General features: G+C 34.8%; 1 protein-coding gene across 25 annotated transcripts in view; it reads left to right on the forward strand.

Annotated features, from left to right (window-relative positions):
• The window catches only part of Scmh1 (Scm polycomb group protein homolog 1), a 271052-nt gene that overhangs the window by 135646 nt on the left and 108467 nt on the right, over positions 1 to 26939 (forward strand). For 24 of the 25 annotated variants that reach the window (XR_007108116.1, XR_007108115.1, XR_007108113.1 and 21 more), the window contains 3 exons: positions 2495 to 2729; positions 19205 to 19293; positions 24001 to 24244. Coding sequence is in view for 22 of the 25 variants with exons in the window: in XM_047547868.1 (XP_047403824.1) it covers positions 2495 to 2729; positions 19205 to 19293; positions 24001 to 24244 (568 nt within the window). In the remaining 3 variants the exon portion in view is untranslated. Of the gene's footprint in view, positions 1 to 2494; positions 2734 to 19204; positions 19294 to 24000; positions 24245 to 26939 lie in introns of those variants that run through there. The other variant, XM_047547942.1, reaches the window with a different exon arrangement.

Consider the following 26939-nt stretch of genomic DNA (forward strand, 5'->3'; position numbering starts at 1 on the left):
AACTCTTACAACTCAATAATAAAAGGACAACACAATTTTAAAGTGGGCAAGGAGTTTGAATGTATATTTCTCCATATATTAAAAAATTTCTAATGAGCACATGACAGAAATTCAAATGTCATTATCTTTAGAGAAATGTAAATCAGAATTGTAGTGATATCACTTCACATCTACTCACTAGAGGACTAAAATTAAAAAGATAGATAATAACAAGATTGGTAAGAATCTAAAGAAATTATAATGTTCATACATTGGTACAGAAACTATAAAATCCTATAGTCACCTTAGAAAACAGTTTAGAGGTTACTCAAAATGTTAAACATAGATATACCACATTACCCAGTAATCCCACTCATAAGTATATAACCAAGAGAATAGAAAACATAGGTCCCCACAAAATGTACCATAAATGTTCACCACATTGTTATTCATAATAGTCAGAAAAGAGGAATAATCCTAATGTCCATCAACTGATAAAGAAGCAATGTAGTATATCCATAGAATGGAATATTATTCAGCAGTGAAAAGGAATGAAGTACAGATACGTGCTATAATGTGGATGAAACTTGCTAAGGGAAAGAAACCGTTCACATATTGTTCACATATTACATAATTCCATCTATATGATATATCCAGAATAGGCAAATCCATTGTAACAAAAATCAGATCCATAGTTTCTAGGGACTGAAATGAGAGGGGAATGGAAAGTACCTCCTAATGAGTACAGGGAGGATGATGATACTGTTATAAAATTAGATAGGTATGATGTTCATATGACTCTGTGACTATACTAAAAATCATTGAATGCATACCTGAAAAGTGTTCATTTTCTCATGTGTGAGTTAAGCATATACCTATCATGTGAGCCAGACATTCTGCTCTTAGATTTTTATGCAAAAGAAAAGAAAGTCAGTTGGTCCTCCATCTGTGAGTTCCATATCTGTGGATTCGACCAACCCCAAATCAAAAATATTTGGGGAAAAAATGTGTCTCTGCTGAACATGGACAGTTTTTTTTTCATATCATTATTCCCTATACGATACAGTATAATAATTATTTACATAGAATTTATGTTTTATTAAGTATTGTAAGTAATCTAAAGATGACTTAAAGTATACAGGAAGATATGTGTAGGTTTTATACAAATATTACATCATTTTATATCAAGTCCATAAAAATGAACATCTGCAGATTTTGGTATTTCAAGGGCATCCAAGAATTAATCCTCCACAGATAACCAATCAACAGCAGTTTATTTTCATATATAGATTTGTACATAAATGTTTATAGCAGCTTCATTTGTAATTGCCAAAAACTGGCAACAAATTAAATGATCAGCAACATGATATGCCACTTAAAATAAAAAGAAATGAATTACAGGTTGAATATCCTGTAATTTTAGAGACCAGGACAGACTTTGGAATATTTGTATATTATATAATGAGATATCTTAGAGATATGACCCAGTTCTAAACACAGAAATCGTTTATGTTTCATATACACTTTATACACATCCTGAAGGTAATTTTATACAGTATTTTTGGGTGCACTTGTGTTTTGACTGCAACTCATCATATGAGACCAGGTGTGGAATTTTCCTTTTGTATCACCATGTCAGTGCTCAAAAAGGTTCAGATTTTGCAGCATTTTGGATTTCAGACTTTCCAATTAGGGATACTCAACCTATATTGATACACTCAACAATATGGGTAAATGTCAGAATAGCTGTGTGCTAAGTGAAAGAAGCTAGATAAAAAGTGTATTTCCTGTATGATTCCATCTAAGAGTAGAAGATACAAGTCAGTCTATAGTGATAGAAAGTAGATCAGTGGTTACCCAGGCATGGGACTCTGGAAGGAACCAGGAAAAGGTGTTACAAAGGAGCATATGAGATCTTGAAGGTGATGGCCATGTGCATTACCTTGACTGTGGTAATACTTTCATGGGTATATATGGTGTCACAGGTATGTACACATGTCAAGACTTACAAAGTATATAGTTGTATATAAATTATGAGTTGATTTATAAGTTAATTTTAAAATTTTTAAAAATATTTACTCCCAGTAGTCTGTGTGGTAGATGTACAGACCACTATACTGAATATTCCATGAAGAGACATTAAGGATATGATAGTTTAATGTGATGTAGTGGTCCTGAAAAGAAAGTTTTATACCAGAAGGGGTAGGGTATTGGAAAAATAGGTTGAGAAAGTATTTAAATAACTGGACTATATGAAACATTCGTGTCCTTTTTTCACTATGAGTTAATATTTGATACTTTATGGGAAAGAAATTTTACCCTTTATCTACTTTCTTGTGTTTGCTTTGTAGGAAACTTTCCTGAGTGTTAGAGAATAACTCAGATAGGTTGCCCCTGGGCCAGTTGTAACCCATTTGAGTCAAAACATATATCTTCAGGTTCCATCTCTTGACACCCTTTTTGAAAATGCAGCTTACTTTTAGTCTTCTTAATCCTCATGAATTGTTCTCCTCAGTCCTACACACCTCCAAGCAACGAGTTCAAGATCAGCATGAAATTGGAAGCACAGGACCCCAGGAATACCACATCCACCTGTATTGCCACAGTAGTTGGACTGACAGGTGCCCGCCTGCGCCTGCGCCTTGATGGCAGTGACAACAAGAATGACTTCTGGCGGCTGGTTGACTCGGCTGAAATCCAGCCTGTTGGGAACTGTGAGAAGAATGGGGGTATGCTACAGCCCCCTCTGGGTGAGTAACTGAACACAGGATTTTCCTAGCCATTCTGTTAGGTTCCAAAAATTATACTCTTATCATGGGAAAGAAGAGGGTCCCCTCCTATCCCTTCTTTTTCATATGGTCTCCTCAAAAGGTCCATCCAAAATAAAATAAGCTGCAAAATCTGGACATTTCCAGCTCTACATTAGCTTATGCTATGCAAGCTTCTCTCATATTCTTCCTTTTCCCAACAAGAAACCACATCCTTCATTTTTTGTTTGTTTGTTTTGTTTTGTTTTTGTCAGTGCCCATTTATCCCAAGAGAGGAAGTGGAAGGCAGTCTTAACCATATAATGTTCTCCAAAAAAAACAAAAAGTTACACACATACACACACACACACACATACACACACACCATGAAGCTTTCAACAAATACTGTGAAGGAGTGAAAGAAATATCTCTCAGTTTAACCATGACTGCTACAAGGTCCCTTACTTCCTCTCCTCCAAGTTTTCACTTGGTACTTGGAATTTTCTCATTTTGAATCCATTATTAAGAAAATCCATTATTTTATTTAAATTAATAACCCCACCAAATTTTTCTCTTCCAGATTGAATTTCCAGATTGAATTCACTTTTTTTTTTGCCTAAATATATGTGAGAGATTCAACCCATCTCATCAATTACTATCAATCATTATTACAGCAAGTTTTGATGAGGAATATAGAGGAATAGACTTTGGACCGTGTTGTCCTCAAGAAGCTGAACTAGACTAATCTAGCTGAACTAGATTAATCATTTTAAAGAGCTCCCCAGGTGCTTGTTTAACATTTTCTTCCATTTAAAAAATTATTTGTAATATGAAATTTTAAATATACACAAATTAAATATTATAATAAATGTCCAAGTATTCTTAATTTTTAAAAAAATTTTTGTAGTTGTAGATGGATAGCATGCCTTTATTTTATTTGTTCATTTTTATTCAGTGCTAAGGATCAAACCCAGAGCCTTACACATACTAAGCAAACACTCTGCCACTGTGTTACAGACCCAGCCATACTTCATTGTTAATCATTATTAACATATAGTCAATCTTGATTTATCTGTACCTCTTACACTCCCTGTCCTCCTATCTGGTTGTCCAAACATAATATTATTTTATAATAAATATTTAGTATGTTTCTCCCAAAGGCAAGGATAATTTTAAAAATTGTCATAATGATATTATCACATGTAAATAAACTAATAATTCAGTATCAATAAATATTTGATTAATCTTTAAATTATCCCTGTTGCCTCTTTCCTCCCTGCCCCCTCTCTCCTTTTTCTGTCTTTTTTTCTCCACACTTCCCCTACAACATTTTTTTTTAAATCAGGATATAAGATCTATACATTGCAATTAGCTGATATGCCCCTTGAGTCTCTAATCTGTGGAATTATCTCTCTCATTTTTCTCTTTGCAATTTATTTGTTGAAAAACTCAAGTCATCTGTCTTTAAAGCTTACCACAATTGTATGTTGCTGACTATATCCCAATTGTGTCATTGAACATGGTTCTCTCTCCTCTATTTCCTAGAAATGGTGCTAGATCTAGAGATTTTCTCAGATTTATGTTCTATTTTTCCATAACAATATTTCATTGATGGTGGTATTTATTTCTGTCAGGAAGCATATGTGGTCTGATTGTCTCATTTTATAATGTAGCAACCATTGATGCTTATGGCTTAGATCAAGAGTCAAAAGATTTTCTCAGTAGGCTACATAGTAAATATTTCAAGCTTGTAGATCTTTTATAGCTACTCATCTTTGTCCTTGTAAATGTGAAAGCACCCATGGATGATACAAAATAAATTAATAAGCAGGACTGTGTTTCAATAAAGCTTTATAAGAAATAGATGATCAGCCCTGCTGGTTGTAGTTTGCTAACCCCTAGTATGTTATATTTATTCTTATAAAGAGAGCTAATAAAATTGACATAAATTAGGAAAATAAAATAGACTTTAATCAATTCTTGCGTTATCCTGAGATGATACAGTTCATACAGGATTATTTTCTTTATTTTTAAAATGATGAGTTGATTTACTAGCATCCTCCAAAAGTATTTAAGAAAGGTTGTTTTTGTTATTGTCTAGTATCATAAACTTTTGATATTTTGATCCATTACACTAATAGTCCATATTGATGCTTGAATTGTCCCATTTTGGGACAGTAGAAGCCTCATCAGATTGTCTCCTTATTCTTATATAAATTATTAATATTTGGTAGCTATTGTGGACTTTTGAACTTTCAAAATGTTCCAGGTTCATCTTGTATATTTCCCACCCCAGGATAGAATGAGATATTTCTTCTAGGTGTCTGGATTCCTTTTAGTGAGAAGTTGAATTTAGAGATCATAATCTGAGCACTAGACTACACAGTACTACAAATAGGGTGGTCATTCTTTCTAGGTCTTTTTGTTAAAGACAGGCAGGGCATCGTCAGTTCATATTAATACGTCCCACTAAAATTCAGGACAGTGGTATTTAGACCTATTAATCTCTACCTTTTTGAATCTGTATCTTCTTTATATCACAACAAAATCCTTGTTCTCCACATCAACAAATTAACTCATTTGCTTCATTCCACAATACACATGCAACAGTTTCAGCCTAGTTACCCAACACTACTACCATTATGATTGTGGATAGCGTTTGAGTTATTTGCATTTTTTTTCTTACCCTCAAAGGAAGTATAGACAAATAACATGATATAAGGTCATATGGATTACTTTCTTTCTGGATGACTCCGCCACCAACTTGATAATTAAGATTCAATTGTTTCATTTGTTTTTGGAATTGCATTTTAAAAATTAATTTGGTTTTATAAATACATTAAATATATTCATCATTTTAAAAGCAATTTTTATAAAACACGAGGGTAAATCCCCTTCACCCTATTCTTTCCTTCTTCCATATGTTACCACTTAATTTTATTGCTTATCCTTCCATTTTAAAGAGATAGGCAAATAATGTACACATAAATATCAACATATACATTTATATATGTACATATACACTGTATATAAATATCAATATATACATTTATATGTGTATATACACACATATACTTGCCTATAAATACTTACATAAATGATTGCATACTTTACCTGTTTTTTTCAACCCTGCTGTTTTCATTTATTGATATGTTCTAAAGATGACTTCAGAATACTGTGGAGATATTTGTCATTCCTTTTTACAACTGCAAAGTAAAAGTATCTTATTCTCATGCTGTTTTATGAATCACTATTTAAAAACACATGGTGAGGCTATTAAAAAATATAAGTTCCCAAAGATAATATAATGGACATCTAAATCAAAATCTTTCCAAAAATTCCATAGAAACATGCAGATTAAAAAGGAAACATACCATTCATAAGCATGCCTAAATATAACTAGGAGTTAGGAATATCACAAATTTCAATTACATACTTGTGGGGACATGAAGATCTGAAGCCAGCAGAGCTAGTACCAGACCCAAACCAGAATGAAAAATTTACATATATAGAGTATTATAAAAAACACACACAGAGAGAAAGAGCAATGGAGATCTAACACAGCCACAATCACTCCTAGAAAGCAACAGTCCCACCCAGAATGGGAAATATTGAAAATATTGAAACAGAGCTAATACCTAGTGATAGAGTATATGCTAATGGAGAATCAGAAAGCAGAGTATGAGTTGATATTGTGAAGGACTAGAGATAATAGTCTTGGAAAGAAAATAACCTTTGAGGGATAGGAAGACTTACTGTTGATGGGGAGATATGAAGCAAGAGGTGGAATTTATAGTTATGCAGAAACCAAAAAGAATAATAAATTTAAAAGACATTCTAATCTTCTCATCCCATCCCAAAGAGATCCATCTATTAAAGGCACTATGTTTCATTACGCCAACTCATAACCCAAGTTCCCTGCCAAATTAGAACCTATTTCTGCCAGTTCAGGAAAATGTAAGAAACTTCAGAATCACCAGGAAATATCAGTCAACATCTACAATAACCTGTATGTGAAGAAAAACAGAAGATAAAACAGTTTCAACTACTGAAAATCCTACTGCCAATACCAGTGACTAATCAGAGGGAAACTATTACACAACAGACCAACTTGAATTAACAAGTACTGGCAGATAGGAATAAATACCTTGAATCATAAATTGGGAAAATCAGGCTAGAAATGCACAACAGACCAGAAGATGTTGAAATAGATTGTCCAAGCTCAGGAAAAAAGTTGAAAAAACAAAATCATCTCAATTCCAAGATGAAAAACAGGACAGTAGATTCAACTGAAAATATAATAAGGGACATTGAGAAGAGAAATAAAAACAGACAAGGGAATAAAAATCAATATTAAAAAAGATTTTAAAGTATCAGAGAGGAATTGTTAGATGTAGAACATAGTCAACAAAAGCCAATGTGTATATGTGTATGCATGTACAATTGGATCTCTGAAAGAAGTAAACAAAACAACGGAACAGAATTAAAACTTAAACAAAAACTGTTCCAACTATTTAAGAAATCCTGAACCTATGTTTAAAGGGCCTACTTCATTCCTGGGAAAAATTAATTCAGATTGGTTAACCCAAAGATAAAATCTAGTAAAACTATTAAATTCTTGGAAAAATTTTCCTAAGTTTCTGGCAAAGAAAAGCAAAGCTTCCTTCCCTCCTCCAAAGGAAAATAAATCACATTTGCATCAGATTTCTTAAGAGCAAAGTACAAAGCAAGACATAGTAGAACAACATTTTCAGAAAGTTCAAGGGAAGAAAACAGATCCAAAGATTTTATTTCTAGTTGAACTGTTCTTTAGGTACTGAGATTATAATGAAGCACTTTTAGCCTACAAGGACTCAGGGAATATTGTAACCACAAGCCCTCTCCTTGGAATTAGTTAGAGAAAGAGTTTCATTCAACTTAAAAGTAATCAATCTAAGATACAAGCAAAGGTAGGGACAAGGGTAGAATTATTTATATGTAAATATAGAACTGGTGATAAAGACCTTAATCTTAAGAGCAGCCCAAGAAAATCAATCAAAATAATATAGGGAAGAACAAGGAGTGATAGCAATTTACATGCTTGTGTATTTAGGAATAGCAAACATAAAGAGAAACTCCCCCGGGACTGAAATCCAGTGCCACAGAAAGAACCTCCTTTCCCCCATTCTCAGAGCTAAGGTGTAGACCTTGTTAGAAAGGACACAGCCAAGGCTTGCTGGTGTTCAGCAGTCACTGTGGTGCCATGTTGGGAAACTTAATGGAAATTCACCCTCTGTGGTTCTGGGAAAGCTGTTCGTTGAGCAGTATTTTTGGGGAGGAATGCTACTACTATAAAACAACCTGTAGTGGCAGTGGTGATGGCTGGAAGTGCAGCATTGCTGGTCACTGGATGTTGCTGGCTGCCACAAGCTGCAGGAGACCAGCAGCAGGGAAGCTATTAGTGTTATAGGAGCCTATGGAGCAAACACTGGAACCAGGAGTAAATCCCTTTGATTCTGTAATGTCTTTACATAGGACCAAGATATTACTTAACATTCATAAACCAATTAGTAGAATCCTAAAAAAGGAAAAGGAGAATTAAGGACACTATAAAATGTATTAATACAAAGGTAACCACTAAAACAAAATCCAAAACTTCCTAAATGCCAAAAGAACAAAAAGATCAAGAAACGCCACATACAAAGATGAACTAAAGCTGGGCATGGTGGCATATGTCTGTAATCCCAGCAACTCAGGAGGCTGAGGCAGGAGGATCGAAAGCTCAAAGCCAGCCTCAGCAATTTAGTGAGACCCTAAGTAATTTAGTAAGACCCTGTATCAAAATAAAATATAAAAAGGGCTGAGGAGGTGGCTCAGTGGTTAAGCACCCCTGGGTTCAACCTCTGGTACCCACCCCCAACAAAAATGAACTAAATATGAAAAATACAGGTAATAAGGCATAATTGTGACAGAGTTGAGGCCAAATGTTTAACTTATTTTAACAAACATAAATGGATTTAACTCACCCATTAAAGTTTTCAACTTGGTACTCAAAGTAGAACCCAATTCTGTATACAGAAAACATACATGAAGTATTTTGAACAGCTTTTTTAAAAAGGGCTATCAAGGAACTGTGAACAATATAATTTGAGAAGTTGCAATACTGATAATAGACAAGATAAAATTCAGGGCAGGACACATTTAACAAATTAAAGAAGCCACATCATAGTGCTTAAAGGTTACACAATTCAAAATGAAATTTAATAGTTACAGATATTTCTGTACCAATTACAGAGTATTTGTCTTCATAAAATATATTTGGAAGATGAAAGATGTAAGCAGACACACTAATAAGAAATTTAATACATCTCTTGCAAGGCAAGACAGGCCAAAAAATAAACATATTAAAGGCTTCAATGAATAAAATTGATTTTGTGTGTGTGGGCATGCATGCGTGCAAAGCTTGGAATAGTCAACCTTAAAAAAGAAAAATTCTGACACATACTGCAACATAGGTGAGCTTTGAAGACATTATGCTGAATGAAATAAGCCATTCACAAAAGGGAAGATATTATATGAGACACCTAAAGAAGTTAGAATCATAGATACAGGAAGTATAATTGTGGTTGCTAAGAATTGGGGGGAGGAGGAAATTGGGAGTTATTGTTTACAGAGTTTCAATGAGGGAAGAAAAAATTCTAGAGATGCATGGTGATGATGTTTGCACCACAAGGTGACGTTGAATTTAAAATAGTAATATAAAACTACACAAATAAAACACAGAAAAAGGACTGAAAAAGAAAGTGTCCATGAGCCATGGGACAACCTCATGCATCCTAACATATGTATAATTGGAGTCCTGAAAGAGCAATTGGGAACACAGAAGTTATATGAAATATGGTAGCTGGAATATCCTTAAATACAAAGAAAACTATAAGTTTACAGGCCAAAGAAACTCAATGAGCCTCAAGCAGAAAAAAATATGAAGTAAAGGACTCTAAGACACATCTTTACCAAATCACTGAAAAATGAAATAAAGAAAAAAATCTTAAGAGCAGCCAGAGAAAAAACAGGCACACACAGTGAAAAGAACAAATAATTACAGCAACTTCACATCAAAAGTAATGTGAGCCAGAATATAATAGAGCAGTACTAAGTTTTAAAAGAAAAAAAAATTGTTAAACTAGAATTTTATACCCAGCAAAAATGTCTTTCAAAAATAAAAATGAAATAAAGACGTTTGCAGACAAAGTTTGGAGAATTAGTCACCAGAATATTAACACTATGAAATGTTAAATGAAGTTCTCTAAACAGAAGAAAAGTTACAACAGATAAAAAAAAAATAGCTTTCAGCAAAAGAATGAGGAACATTTGTAAGTAAATTTAAAAAGTACTGTAAAGCCTTTACGGTAAAAATGATATGCCACTGGCACATAAATAGATAGGCTAAGCAGTGAAAATAATAGCAATCCAGAAATAGATCTGGCTGTATATGAAAATTTGATATATGATAAGCTTAGTGTCTAAGTCTGCTCAGGCTATCAAATGAAAAGACCACAAACTGCTTGACTGAAACATCAGAAACTTATTTTCTCACAAATCTAGAGCCTAGAAAGTCCAGGATCAAGGTTGGGCAGGATTCACTTTCTAGTGAGGCTCCAGCCTTCTTTTCCTTGCTTCCTAATCACTGTATCCTTACATGGGAAGGAGGGAGAAAGAGAAGGAAGGAGGAGGAGAAGTTGGGGAAAAAGAGGAAGGGAGATTTCTACCTCTTTTGATAAGGATATAGTCCTAACAGATTAGGCCCCACTTTTATGACCTCATTTAACCTTAATTACCCCTTGAAGACCTTACCTCCAGGTATAGTTATATTAGAAGTTAGGGCTTTAATATGAATTTGGGGGGAATACATTCAGTTCATTGCAGGTATCATATTAAATCATGGATTAAAATAACTTTTTTAAAAATAAATGACATTGGGATAAGCAGGTAGCGCATTTGAGAAAAGATATACTACAATCCATATATTTTAGCATATACCACAGTAAACTGCAATTGGATTAGAAATCAAAATTTTAAAAATATAACCATAGAAGTTCTAGAAAAAGCCCACAATTTTCTTTATAAATTTGGGGTATGGAAAACCTTGCTAAAAATGACTCAAAATATGGATAGACTGATAAATTTGATGGCATAAATGTTAAAAATGAAACCCTTTGTAGGGAACATAATACTTCCACACAAACTTAAAAGACAATAAATTGAGAAAAATATTTATAATATATATCACAAAAGACTACAAATGGGTAATTTTCTTTTTTTATTATAAACAAATGGGATACATGTTGTTTCTCTGTTTGTACATGGTGTAAAGGCATACCATTTGTGTAATCATAAATTTACATAGGGTAATGTTGTTTGATTCATTCTGTTATTTTTTCCCTTCCCCCACCCCTCCCACCCCTCTTTTCCCTCTATACAGTCCTTCCTTCCTCCATTCTTGCCCCCCTCCCTGACCCTAACTCTAACCCTAACACTAACCCCTCCCACCCCCCATTATGTGTCATCATCCACTTATTAGTGATATCATTTGTCCTTTGGTTTTTTGAGATTGACTTATCTCACTTAGCATAATATTCTCCAATTTCATCCATTTGCCTGCAAATGCCTTAATTTTATCATTCTTTATGGCTGAGTAATATTCCATTGTATATATATACCACAGTTTCTTTATCCATTCATCAATTTACAAATGGGTAATTTTCTAAGGAAGAAATGAAACTGCAAAGAAATTCTGATTTTAATAATGTTAGTGATTTGGGCATAATAATGCAAAACCATTTTGCATGTATTGAAATAGAGCAAATGAATAAATAATATAAAATATGGAATAGAGAAAGATGAGAGAAAACCATGCAGTATTAAATTTGAATTGTAGAATGTGTGAACCCTTGACTTAAAAATATATTTATATGTATGCATCATATGAATGAGATATGTATAATATGTATGTATTCCCAAGCTCTGTTGAAAAGGCCAAAGCAATTAAACCTCAGTAGCAATGTAAGCACCTTGATTTTGGTTTCTAAATTTCCTTCTTCACTAAAAGGAATCATTGGAGAAATGACTGATTCCAAGGCCACACAGAAAAAAAAAAAAAAAAGAAAAAAAAAAAAAACTAAGGTGAATCTCAAACATTTTATTATACTAGAAAACAAATAAGTCTCAAAGAATGATGTAGACAAATGAAAAGGACAAAGGACTAGCCAAAATTGGAACAGTATGATTGTCAAAAAGGAAAATAAAAATGAAGAATGGATGGTATTCATGGGATCTATGTCATACATAAAGCTGTAGCTCAAACTGGAGAAAAAGAAGGAGGGAGGAATTACTGACTCATATAACCAGGACATCCAAGGAGTTATCGGGATTGAGTGTGTCTAAATAGAGGATTTTAAACACTATCACATCTGCCCATACCTGGCCCTACTTTGGCCTTATATGCAGGTGTGTTCTCCATGTAACACTGCCAAGTCTACACACATACATAAAGAAAAATACATTTTAAAGTTGGAGACAAATCTTCTTTGCAGAATTCAAGCTAATTATTATAGAAGGAATGAGAAAATATCACTATTTTGTAATCACTATTTTGCAACTATTTTTAATATTTAGTTTGGGCCAGGGTAACCAATAAATGTGAAAACCATTGGGTTAAAAAGTACCTAGGGGAATAGGATAGTCACACAGCCTCATAGTTTCTCTGTATGGACTACCTATTAATTTCAAGAAGAAATTACAGTGAAGAAATCTGTCTTATCATTCCTTCACATATGATTTAATTTAATATCACAATAAACAACTAATTAAAATGGGATGCCTCTAGAAATAGTGTATTGAAAAGTAATCAATATCATGTGTAGTATTTTTGTCAAAACCCTTTGACATGAATCATGAGGAAACAATCAGAAAAAGTCCAGATCATGAAACATTCTATAAAACAACTAACCCAAACTCTTCCAAAAATGTCATTGCCACGCCAGGTGTGGTAACACATGCCTGTAATCCTTTTCCTCATAGCTCCCTATTATTACTGACCTATTTTACAACCCAGTACTGTGGTCGTTTCTTCTAACTAGGGCTTCCGGAGCGGTAGTTGTCAAACTTGGCTGCTGGTTACAGCCACCTAGAGAGCTCTTAAAATTTGAGGACCTAGGTTTTAGATGAAGTTAACTCAGACTTTTTAGAAGCAAAACTGATTGAGAAGTTCCCAGGGGATTCCAGTTGTCCAAGTTTGAGAGTGACTGCAGAAGCTAGCCTGTAGTGAGGTCCATAGTCAAGTATGTGAGGAGCCCAGTATAAATTGGTCATATGCTTAAATGATATATACACTGACTTTCGTATGTTCCTGTCAGTAAACTATCTTTTCATTCACTTAGTTAGCTTTCAGGGTCAGAGGAAAAGTGAATTATAAAAGATACATTTCTTATCGTCTGAACTTTATAGAAATTTACTGAAATTTGTAGGGGAAAACAAAACAGAATTTTTGAGAGTTGACTTTGGCCATATTGCCTATCTTACAAAGGCAGTTTTTTAAGTATTCACTGAGCTCCCTCTTCTCTATAGCAAGGCTGTTAGCATTGGGTAATATGAAAACTCTCTATAACTATCCATGTCCATTCCTTTGCCTATCTCAAGAGTAGTCACAACTCCCACACCCAATTAAATTAATCAGAATTAACCTGTGTTGAAGTGTGTCTATGAGGATGTATGTAGCAGGGTAATGACCATAGAGTCTTGGCAAAACTAACAGGAATCTTGGCGATCCTTCCATAGTACCAGCAGACTGGATATTCTCTTCCTCAGTGCCTCTCTTCTAGTTCTGCTTATGCTTTTCTCTCACCCTTGGGGTGAGATTTTGATAGACTACCAACGCAGTTTGGAAATGCTGCTTTAGTTCAGTGTCCTTATCTGACAGAAACAGAAACAGGAAAGGGAAGTGAGTTGCCAAGCTGTCCACTGAGTTAGTGGCACACTTACATATGTTTGCTTATATGTAAAGCTCTTCTGGGAGGAGAGAATGGATAGGAGTGTCACAGAATCATGGTGATAGTCAAAGAGTCTGATAACTCCATAAAGCTTGGAATTATTATATCATAGGACAGTGGTGGAGTGGGTGTTCCTGGTGTGACTTGTCCTGTTGCCTGCCACCAGAGGATGTGAACTGTGATTAGACTGTAGACCTGCTGATCTACGTTTGAATCCATAACTCCCTCAGGTCATTGCTGGTTTAAACAGCAGGAGCTTCACTTACTGAGTATTCATACAGTCTTGGGAGCAGCTGGAAGCCCTTTAGAACTACTTCTTGAGGAATATTTCCAAAATAAATCCTAGGAAAGTAAGTACAGAGCACTCAGGCTGCTTTGTGTGGAATTAAAAGAAATCTGACTTTGTAATATCAGCCTAGTTATTGACCATGTAGTTGTGTGGGCAAAATTAAATTACTTCACCTTTACTTTTAACCTTGAGTTTCAAGAGATCGTTAATAAACTCTGCTATGTGTGACTTTTGTGAGGATTAAATGGAGTGACATAATCAGTTCCTGGCACTCATTTAATAAGTAGAGAATTTTTTACTTCATTCATTAAAATGCCTATGAAACTTACATTCTACTTGGAGAAGATATACATGTTAGGATTTATAAAGAAAGAAGATTCAGACACTGATAATGGCTAAGAATGAATAAGGAGCAGGATACATTTAGGAGACTCTTAGGTAGAGTAGTCTGGATATGCCTGTCTGAGGTGATATTTAAGCAAAGAACTAACTATAATGATTTGAGGAAAGGATGTTTGAGGAAGTGGGAAACAGCTTGGTGTGTTTGAGAAACAGCCCAGGGGAATGATGTGAGTAATGAAGAGTAGGCAAGTTCCAGATCATATAAGCCTTGTAAATGTGAATAAAGAGTTCAGATTTATTTTGTGTTGTGGATGTAAGCCTAAGAGTGATATGATCTGATTTGTGGGGTTAGTACTGAGGGATTGAACCTAGGAGCTTTCTACCTCTGAGCTACATCCTCAGCCCTTTTTATTTTATTTCGAGACTACAAGTGGCCCAGGCTGGCCTCAAACTTGTGATGCCTCTGCCTCCCAAGTAGCTGGGATTGTATCACTGTGCCTGACTGAGTTATATTTTTTTAAAGAATATCTTTCTAGGACTTAAAATCAGCATACCACAGTGACGTGGCCAAATCAATGTTTATAGCAGCTCAATTCACAATAGCTAGATTGTGGAACCAACCTAGATACCCTTCAATAGATGAATGGATAAAGAAACTGTGGTACATATACACAATGGAATATTATTCAACCATAAAGAACAAAAATTATGACATTTGCAGGTAAATGTATGGAGTTGGAGAATATCATGTTAAATGAAATAAGCCAATCCAAAAAAAAACAGACTGAATGATTTCTCTGATAAGTGATTGATGATACATTATGGGGGTAGGGAGAGGTGGGAAGGATGGATTGTGTAGACGGAAATGAGGGATGGGGAGTGGGCGGGGAAAGGAAAGATAATAGAATGAGACAAACATTACCCTATGTACATGTATGAATATGCAAATGGTGTGACTATACTTCACATACAATCAGAGAAACGATAGTTGTACTCCATTTGTGTACAATGAATCAAAATTTAAAAAAAAAAAAAGAATATCATTCTAGCCTGGCTTGGTGGTACACACCTATAATCCCAGCAGCTCAGGAGACTGAGGCAGGAGGATCACAAGTTCAAAGACAACTTTAGCAACTTAGCATGGCCCTAAGCCTCTTAGTGAGACTCTGTTTCAAAATAAAAAATTTAAAAAGAGCTGGGGATGTGGCTCAATGGTTAAGTGCCCCTGAGTTCAATCCCTAGTACCAAAAAAACAAAAAACAAAAACACATCATTCTGGCTTCTATGTGGCTACCAGGTAGTAAGGAGACAGAAGAAGCAGGGAGTCCAGTTAGAAGTGTAGTAGTCTGGGCAGTGTCTGACTGTGTCTTAGGTTAGGATGTGGAAATAGTGAAATCTGGTTCAATTTAGAATATATTAAGTTGAAAAGCCATCAGATTGGCTTATTGGGTAATTGGATTTGGGAATGACAGAAAGTTAGGAATCAAGTGTGACTTTAGGCTTTTTTCTGTATTCATTTCAGTTTAATGAGTGATACCATTAATTGAGGTGGGATGGTGAGAGGATAGTAAAATCAACAGTTTTATATTAGACTAATTCAAGATCTTATACATCCAAGGAAAGTTATAGAATAAGACAGTTGGATATATGAACATGAAATTTAAAGCAGAGGTTTGGGTTACAGGTACATATTGGCAGTCACGGTGTAACTGGAAAAGATTGGAGTCTAAGAAGAAAAGACAGTGACTGGGCACTGGGGTTCTCCCACATTTAGAGGTTAGGAGTCCTTTCTCTTGCAAGTACCCCAGGCAACTATTTAACTTGAAGAAAGCCTCCTATTGCTTTTATTCACCTTCTCATCCTTCTGCACAACTTTATGACCCCAGCTCTTCTTACCAAGAGACTAAGTGATAAAATTGCTGAAGATCTTAATGTGATGAGTAGTGATGAAGACTCTAGAGACTGAGAAGTCGACTTTGCTATTTCCTCGCTTACTAGCTTTGGACATTTTACTTAATTTTTCTAAGCCCAGTGATCATGAGAAAGTTTCTTAGTCTTTCTACACTTTAGTTTTGTCATCTGCAATATTAAATCTTTGAACTGGTTGACCTTTGAGGTCTCTTTCAGTGTTAAAATTTTGTGCTATCTATGACTCTCCAAGAATATTGGTATACTTGAAATTGGATGGGGGAGGTTCCACATTACCTCAGGAGTTGGGAACTAAGATACCTTAACATTTCCCTGCTAAAAGTTGTGCCTTGCCCTTCTACCCTTGAAGAAACATGCTAGGAGGCAGTGAACATAGTAAAGAACCATGAGGCTGGGCTAAGACCATCATCTATTGAAATACGTCTCCACCATTTAGCATGACCTTGGACAAGTTGCTTCTGTTTCCATTTCAACTTCTGTAAACTAGGGATAAATAATTGTATCTGATTCATGTTGTTATTTCAAATATCGAATGAGAAATGGCATGCAAAATGCTTAATACATGGTAAGTATTCAATGCATATTAGCTATTATGATAGTACTATTTTAAGCCTTGGAAGATTTTTTAACTACTTGAGTTCAAGATGAGATAGAAGGCCCCTTCCTTAAAAATGTAGCCAGGAATTACATGGATGAACACTTTAGTTATTGAGAACTAAAAGCGTAAAAGCTGAATTTTCTATTTTCTAATTGTGCAGTCATGCCTCCCAGCTCTCTCTTTTATCAGACTGTGGAGAGTACTTTTCCAGAACAGTTGTGCCTTACCATACCTTATCTATCATGTACTGAACTATTTGTGGCAAATCTGCTCCTGGGTTGGCTTACTGCAACCCTTCCCTCACTTAAGGAGAGTTGTTTTTCCCACATACACCAGATCTGAATTTTTGAAGGACAAAAGTGTTTTGTTTTTTAAAGCATAGTCAAAAGAAGGATAACAGCCAAAACCCTAGCTCAAACTGGAGAAAAAGAAGGAGGGAGGAATTACTTACTCATATAACCAGGACATCCAAAGAGTTATCGGGATTGAGTGTATCTAAATAGAGGATTTTAAACACTATCACACCTGCCCATACCTGGCCCTACTTTGGCCTTATATGCAGGTATGTTCTCCATGTAACACTGCCAAAGCTACACACATTTATAGCCATGATCTCAGGAAAATAATCTCTCCTTCAACATCCATATAATGTAGAAAATAATTGGCCTAACTTGGGGCACATACACATATACACTCTTGGTTTTGGTGAATCTGATGTTCTTAAGTAGTATTATTTTCCACCCAAAGACCAGGTAGGTAGGGCCACATGAATGACATCCCCACCCAATCATGTGGAGTTAAGGTATTGTTTCTGTTTTTGTTTTTCCAAAAAGAGAAAAAAAAGTGAGGCAATAAAAAGTAAGTGATGGAAGTTTTAGATTAAAGGATAAAAATGTCCACCTTTCTCTTGCATTTGTTGGTGGTTTCTGTCCCAGAAAACCTCTTGAACATGGGAAAGTTTGCTTGGTCTAGCAAGTTCTGCAACAAAAAGTGTAAGTTGTATGAAGCTGTAACTCTTTTATTCCCATTTCCTTTTCTCATTTCCTCCCCCTGAAGTTAACTATAGTTAGTAGTTTATCCCAAATGCTGAGTCTTCATTTTACCTGCATATTGACAGATTAGTAAAATGGGTAAAAGCATAGGTTGAGGACTCAAATTACTTGGAATTCAGTCCTGTTTATGTCATTGGCACACTGTGAAATTGTAAGCAACTTAGTTAACTTTGTGCTTCTTTTCTCCCCTGTAATATGTAGATAATAATACCTGTACCCTAGGGCTGTCTTAAGAGCTAAATTAGATTTGGTGTAAAGTGATAGCACACAGTAAACTACTCAAGGATGGCAGATACTTTTGTAATTTCCAGCTCTGCAGATTTGATGCTGAATGGATTTTGAATGGATTGAGAAGGCTGAGGTAGGCTAGAGACTGTCAAGAAGCATTTTATTTTGGTGTCTCAGAATGAAGAATTGAAGGCAAACTATAAGAAGCACTTGGGGCTCATATTATACAACATGACAACAATAATGGTCTTAGTTTTACAATTCATTAATTAAATTATTCACTTTTACTTGATGAATGACAATGAACAATTAACCCCTCCTGACCCCTGTACTCTTTCAGAAAATGAAAGTTTGGGGGAAGGATGGTCCCCTCTGACTTTGTCATTCCACGATTCTTAGTTGTTAAAATAGACAAGGAATATAAAAAGTATTTTGTACTTGGTTTGTGTTTTCAGATGTGTATGTGTAAGAGAAAAACAGAAAAATGTTGAATTAATTTATATTGAGACAAAGTAATTTGCTTGTATATTGAGCTTATCAGTTGACATGTTTGTTTACTTCCTGAGACTATTAGATCCCCATTTATACTCTGAATCATTTCTAAGTATTTGTTAATCCTATCTCACAACTTCTTTGGATTTTTCAAAGAAAGTGTTCTAGGCAATATGATATATAGTGTGTAATATTTGCTGTGGAGTCAGGAAACAGTTTGGAGACCCTGCAGCATTACCTGAGACCAGTTACATTTCCTCCAGTGTGTCTCCTTTTCTTCATTTTGTCTAAAGAGGCATTTCTTTTATTTAACTTTTAAGTCTGTTCCTAATAGCTGTGATTCTATGACTGTCACAGCTTGGATTATGTCAGAGTAGTTGGAATTTCTTTTTTTTTTTTTTTTTTTGGTGGTGCTGGGGATTGAACCCAGGGCCTTGAGCATGCGAGGCAAGACTTTACCAACTGAGCCATATCCCCAGCCCTGGAATTTCTTAATCTCCTCTCTGTTGTGTTTGCTGCAGGATTTCGGCTGAATGCCTCCTCTTGGCCCATGTTCCTTTTGAAGACGCTAAATGGAGCAGAGATGGCTCCCCTCAGGATTTTCCACAAGGTAGGCTGTCCCTCAACTATCACCAGCTTCAAGGTGCTTCAGATCAGATACTCACCTCCTTTCAATTACTGAGACACTGGCATCTTCATTCTGTTTATGGCCTAAGGATGCCTTCTCAGAAACTAGTTCAGTAGAAGAATTTTTTTAGTACTTATGTGGTAGCAGTTATTCTCAAAGAAGTATATTTGACTACAGTAAAAGGAGGATTCCTCGTTTTTTGGTTCCAACTGCCAGTAATAAGTTAATAAGATCCTTTTCATTCTTATCTATAAAGTAGAGCTCTGTCTACCTTACAGGGTTGTGAAGAAGTTAAAATGTATTTATTAGGAGAACTATAAAATATAATATAAATCTAAAGGAACAATTCTTACAGAGTTCTATAGAGTTTATGTTCTAAACAGAGAGGAAGGAAGGAGACTTTTTCGAGTTCCTACAGTAAGTTTGGGGCTTTATATATACTATCTCGTTTAATACCCACAGCTAACTTTATGGATTAAGAATTATTAGTTCCACTTAATAGTTAAGGAAGCATACTTTTGAATAAGAAACTTGCTCAAGATCAATGGCTAAGTGGTGGAACAGGAATCCAAAACCTGTATTCATTCTTCCTTGTTTCTCAAGAGGAGAGGCAGATAGTCTGCCATTAGGTTAATTCTCTATTGGGGTGAGAGTTAGTGTAAAGGGGGCTAAATTAGGTTAGCCTATACTTCTAGTTAAATCTAAACCCTGAGAGCCTTCTGGTTCTTAAAATTCAGTGTACTGGGCAACTCGAAAAGTCTTTTACTACAAAATACCTAAAAATGCTGTCAGGCAGGGAGAGACCTAACATTCTTTTCACTGGTTTGCTGAGCATACTAGAAAGTAAGGAAAATCTTCATAGACCAAAAATGAAGGAAGAAAAACAATAATATTAAATGTGTATACTGAGCCTATAGAGCCTATAGCTTCCCTAAAGGCTTTGCCAATCTCACTTTCTAAGAATATTGTCTTTTTATATATATAGTAAGACATAAGATGAGGCCTAGGGCCCATGCCTGGCAGGGAAATATACCTGCATGTCACATAAAAACCAGAGCATGCCTTTGAAGGGTTTACCCCTAAGTGAGAAGATGATTGCACTGATGAGGAAGAATCTCTGCTGGACCATGTGTAGGGATGGGAGTGGAGTCATCTCTGGTTAACAGAGCCTTTTCCCTTGTTGTCCCAGATTTGCATACACTCCCTTTAGGAATTCCACACTTGTGTAGATATTTCTGGATGCCTGAAAGAAGCAACCCAAAATCTCTGTGGAGGGTTTGATGTCACTGAAATCCCAGAAATGAAATATCACTGAAGCAATTAGTCTCAAATTAGCCCTGAAAAACTTTCAAAACAAATCTACCATGAGGGTGAATCAGTAGACATAACAAAAAGTAACATAACCCCAAGAACTTTCAACTAATAGAAATATCACCTAGAGATTATAACTTAAGTAGTTGAAAATGACTAAAGAACTTAAAGAAGGAATAAAAAAATGAGAACATAAAACACAATTTTTAAAAGACAGATTTGAAAAATAGACCAAATCAAACATCTAAAGATGATACTTAAAGAAAAAAATTAATATATATGTAACTTAAACATACACACCTAAAGAATTACCTGGAAAACATGTATGAAGACTTTCCCTAGCTTGCAGCACACAAGAGAGAAAAAGATGAAAATATTAAGGGTAAAAAGCAAGAATACTATTAGAAGTCCTGACAGATGCTGAACATGAAATCCAGGAATATTAATTAGAAAGAATATTAAAGAGAAAATATTCAAAAAGACAATAACTGAGAGTTTGCCAGAGCATGTAATAAAAACAAATACAGATTAACACTTCATAACTATAGGAAACTAAAAGTCAACAGAGAAGATCTGAGAAAGTAATTAAACAGAATGCCTTCAAAGGGTTCAGCTGACAGCATGTTTTTAGATAGCAGCAGTATACACCAGTACTGAGAGAAAATAGTCATCCACCTAGAATTCTATATCTAGTTATACTATCGTTGCAGAATGAAGGTAAAAATAAGATTTATCAAACAAACCAAAGCAAGTGGATGTAACAACTGAATGAACAGCTGAAGATTTTATTTCAAGAAGAAGGCAATTGAACCATAAAATTAGAATGAGATGGAAGAAATAATGGTGAGGAAATATATAGTTTAACATAGATAAAACTAATGAAGCTTTGCTTGTTACTGTGTAAAGCAATTATAATAACTAAAGAAATAAATTAACAGTATAATAATGTAGAACTAAATCATCTACACCATATAACTTAGGAGTAGTTGAGATATTCGAAAGTTCTTGTATTGTTAGGGACTAGAAGTAAAGATGAGTTTTAGTCTTTCTTACTCAACTATATAGTTAAAATCTTAAGGGGATTCATGAAAAGATTATAAATAGAATTAAACTTCTGAATCAATGGATAGAAGGAAAGGATAAAAACTTAGTTGATGAAAAAGAAGTAAAAGTACCTTGAAAAATCAAGTTAAGTAGAAACATAGATAATAAAATAACTAATAAATTTAGCTGGGCACAGTGGCACACACCTGTAGTCCCAGCTACTTGGGTGACTGAGACAGGAGGACCACTTGAGCCCACGAATTCAAGATCTGGTGCCTGGGAAACATAGACCCTATCCCAAAAAAATTAAAATTTTCAAAATCCCATTTATCATAAGAAATGAGGCTAAACATCAGTTTAATCACATAGAGATTCAACCTTTTTAAGCTCTACCATATATTTAAAATAGATACTGCTTAAACATAATGACACAAAAATGTTAAAAGTAAAAGAACACAGGGCTCGGGTTGTAGCTCAGTGGTAAAGCACTTGCCTTGCACATGTGAGGAACTGGGCTCAGTCTTCAGTACCACATAAAAACAAATAAGTAAAATAAAGGTATCATGTCTATCTACAACTAAAAAAAAATTTTTTTAAAGTTAAGTAAAACAACATACCAGGCAGACTTTTCTCAAAATAAAACTGGTGTAAACTATACCAAAATCAAAGGAAACTTTAATGCTAAAAAGCATTAAAAAATTTACCACCTAATCATTAAAAAGTACAGTTTGTGAAGATTAAAGCACTTATAAGCATCTATGCTCCTGAAAAACATAGCATCAAGATATATAAAAATTTGACAATTACATTGACAAAATTGGAAAATCCACAACCACTAAGGAGTATCTGAATGCGTGTCTCTCAATAATGGATAAATTAAGCAGATAAAAATTGATATATCAAACAGTATGAAATCAGTTGATGCTTTTAAAAATCAGTTTATTCCTACTTAACAGCAACAAATGGCTCAAAAATAATTTTTAAAAACCATTTATGATAACAATAGAATCATATTGTGCCTAGAAAAGATATTAGTAAAAAAAATCACAAGACACTTATAGAGGAAATTTTAAAGTCTTTATTGAAGAAGTTTTAAACAGAAAGGACTGTCAAGTTCATAGGTGAGAAGGCTCAATATCATACATAACAAAGGTTATTTTTCCCCAAAATTAATCTATAAATTCATTGTAGTTCCAGTCAAAATCTTTTCTTTAATTCTTTTTTTGTAGGTGTAGATGGACAGAATGCCTTTATTTTATTTGTATATTTTTTATGCGGTGCTAAGGATCGAACCAGTGCCTCACACATGCTAGACAAACACTCTACCACCCAGCCCACCAGTCAAAATCTTACCATATTGAGTTTTCTGTAGCACATGACAAGCTGTTAAAATTCACTGAAAGATGAAGGAGAAAGAGCAACCAAAACATTATTGAAGAATCACAGAGTAGGAAGACACTTCCTACCAGATACTCATTTTCTAGGATATGTTGTTGGTACAAGATGAGACAATAAGACTATAAGGGCAAGAACAGAGTGTACAACACGTTGTTTTGAAACTTGACCTATGCAGCTACTTTACAAATTAGCATCTAAGATTCTACACACTGCTGTTGAGTGTGTATGTTTCAACCACTTTGGAATACAACTTAGCAATATTTAATAAAGCAGAAGATACATATGTCTATCCTATAACTCAGCAATTCTACTCCTAGATATATATTCTAAAGAAACCCTACCACATGTATACAAAGGAACAGTGCAATAATGATCATTAAGACTCTTTTGAAATAGTAAGCAATTAGAAACAACCGTAAATGTCTATTTAAAGAGAATGAATAGACTGTGATACATACATATGACAGAATGCTAGTAGCAGTTAAAATGACTGGAGCTAAATTTATCATGGATAAACTTGATAAAAAATGTTGAACAAAAAAGCAAGTTGTAGAATGATGTGATCACTACAATACCATTTGTATAAAATTTTAAAATGTGCAGATAGATATGTACACATATAGTAAAGTATAAAAACAGGCATGGGTAATTGTTAACCTCTGTGGTAGGTGAAAGAATGGGGCAGGGAAGGGAACAAGGGGAGATTCAGCTTTATCTCTGACCTTTTATTAAAAAATAACTAAATCAAAGCTTCAGTTTGGATTAATAAAGTAATAATTTGGTGTACTTTGAAATCCATTTTAGAGAAAAACTAAATCTCCATTGTAAATCTTGCATAACAGTCATTTTTTTAATCATCCAGATGAGACAACAGTCTGTTGATGTACCCAGTCCTTCTCTTTGTGTCTAGGTCTGTATATTTTGTTTCTCATCCAGGAGCCACCATCGCCTTCTCACAATTTCTTCAAAATGGGAATGAAGCTAGAAGCTGTGGACAGGAAGAACCCTCATTTCATTTGCCCAGCCACTATAGGGGAGGTTCGGGGCTCGGAGGTGCTTGTCACTTTTGATGGGTGGCGAGGGGCCTTTGATTACTGGTGCCGCTTCGACTCCCGCGACATCTTTCCTGTGGGCTGGTGTTCTTTGACTGGAGACAACCTGCAGCCACCTGGCACCAAAGGTAAAGGCCCTTGAAACCAGGATGCAGATGATGAGGGAGATCACCTAGCTCTGTCACAGCCTGTTGCCACCAGAACATGTCACTAATAAGCAGAGGAAGAATGAGGGCCTGCCACTTAGGTACCTCCCAAGGCCTTCAGAGAATAGTCATTAACAGTAAAGAATTAAGTATCAAATGAAGCCAGACATGGAATTTGGGATAAAGTGCAAATTCCTCTGTGTAAATATCCCTATTTATTCTTAGGCAACTAACTTCTCATCTATCTTACTTTTGCCTCTAACCCATTTCAAAGTGTGGGTGGTAACATTCTCAAGGTAAATGTCTTTCTCAGGCCTTAGGGACTTTGTAATGAGCTAGGGTAACACTGTGTTTTAAAAATATTCCAGAAGCACTACAGCAAGATGGGAAAATCACAAGCTTTGAAGTAAGATAGTGATAGGTTTGAGATCCATCTCTGCCTTACCAGCTGTGTGGCTTTGAGCAGTTAATTCACCTCTCTAAACCTCTGATTTCACATCTTTAAAAGAATATCTACTTCATAAAGTTTTCGTGAGGAATAAATGAGATTACATCTGGCAAACAGAAGAGACTAAAATAAATTTTATAGTTATGCTATATTTGTTATAATTACTATATAATTTTATAGTCTATCATTATTATTATGCTATTATAAAATTAACCACTAATAATGGGAGAATATAAAATATTATAATAGTACTACAGACTAAATGAACCATAAATGATACTTTTGATGATGATGATAGTGATCCTCACCATCATAATGATAGAGATCATCCAGGATAGATTTTGAAATGGCTACCTTTAATAAGGAAAATAATAATAATCCCATCCTCTTAAGTCTAAAATGTACTGGTAAACCTGAAGGAGGAGAAAGTCACCCTTTATGTTGCCTCAGAGTCTCTTTTCTAAACTTCTGTTTGTTAATTTAATTAGCCAAATACTTATTGAGCACACCATTGTAAGACAATCTGAGGATACTTCAGTGACAAAGATGAACAATAATCCTGCCCTCATAACACTTTTGTTCTAGTGGGATAAGACAGAGAGTCAGTGTTTAGATCAAGAAATAAGACCATTTCAAGTGCTAAGGATATAGCTCAGTGATAGAGCTCATGCTTAGCCTAAGCAAGAGCCTGGTTTCAATCTCCAGCACCAAAAGAGAAAAACAGACAACAAAAAAGGGAAGTCACTTTAGGTAGATAATTTCTATAGAAGGAAATGAGATAATTTCAAGGAAACAAAGTCTGATAAGATAGTGACAGTGAAGGTGAGTTATAATGGAAGCTCTATGTTTAATAGTTTTATTGAAGTAGAGTTGATATAAAATAAGTGGCATATATTCAAAGTGTACAATTTGAAAAATTTTGAATAACTATATATCCATGAAATCATTACCCCAATCAAAATAGACTGTGATACATACATATCCCCCAGTTTCCTTATAGACGGGGAACTTCTTTAGATAGAATTTCTTTTCAGGAAAATTTGTCTGAAAAGTCAATATTTTAATTGAGACCTGAATAATAAGAAGGAACCATCCAGGAAAGAGTGCCAAGCATGCAAATGGGACAGCTAACGCTGTGGTCCTGAGTGTGAACAAGCTCACTTTATTTCCAGGGCAGAAAACAGTTACTAGAATGCACAGCCTGAGTGAGAAGGTAGTACAAGTTAATGCTGGGGAAGCAAACCAGTGTCAGAAGATGTCGGGCTTTGTAACCAGAGTGAGAATTTTGAACTTTATTCTATACTTATTAGTGAACCATTGGAGGGTACTAAGCTAGGGAGAATAAGTGACAAGGTCTGATATACTTTTTGAAAATCACTTGAGCTCATATCCAGAATATAAAAGAACACATATGGCTCAGCAGTAAGAAAAAATAAATAAACAATAGGCAAAGGATTTAGATAGATATTTCTTTATAGAATATATACAAATGACTAATAAGCACTTGCAAAACTGCTCAGCATCATTAATCATTAGGGAAATATAAACCAAAATCAGTGAGACACCACTTCACACCCATGGGTATTGCTGTAATCAACAGATGAACAATTACAATATTGTGGAAGATGTGGAGAAATTAGAAACCTCAAATAGTGGTGAGAACCTAAAATAATGCAGTTGAAAACAGTTTTGAAGTTACTCAAAATATTGAACATACTTATTACGTGACCCAGAAGTTCCACTCATAGGTATATACTCAAGAAAATAGAAAACATATGGCCACACAAAACACATTATGAATGTTCTTGACAGCATTATTCATAATAGCTCCAAAGTTGGAACAACTCAAATGTTCATCAGCTGGTGAATGGATAAATAAAATGTGGTATAGACGTATAATAAAATACTATTTGGTAAGAAAAAAGGAATGATAGTGTTACAGCATAGCTTTATCACGAAGACATTATAAGTGAAAAAACATGCATTGTGTGATTGTATTTATATGGAATGCCCAGAACATGCAGATACATAGAGGCAGAAGTGGATTTGTGGTTGCCGCGGGTCAGGGGAGAAATGGGAAGTGACTGCTAATGGGTGTGGGGTTTTATTCTGGGATGATGAAAATGTTCTAAAATTAGATTGGGGTGATGTTTGCACAACTCTGTGAATATACATAAACACTGAATTTTATGGCATGCAAATTATATGTCAATAAAGCTGTTACCTAAA

The sequence above is a fragment of the Sciurus carolinensis genome, chromosome 1 (assembly GCF_902686445.1).
Source record: "Sciurus carolinensis chromosome 1, mSciCar1.2, whole genome shotgun sequence".
Lineage (NCBI taxonomy): Eukaryota > Metazoa > Chordata > Mammalia > Rodentia > Sciuridae > Sciurus > Sciurus carolinensis.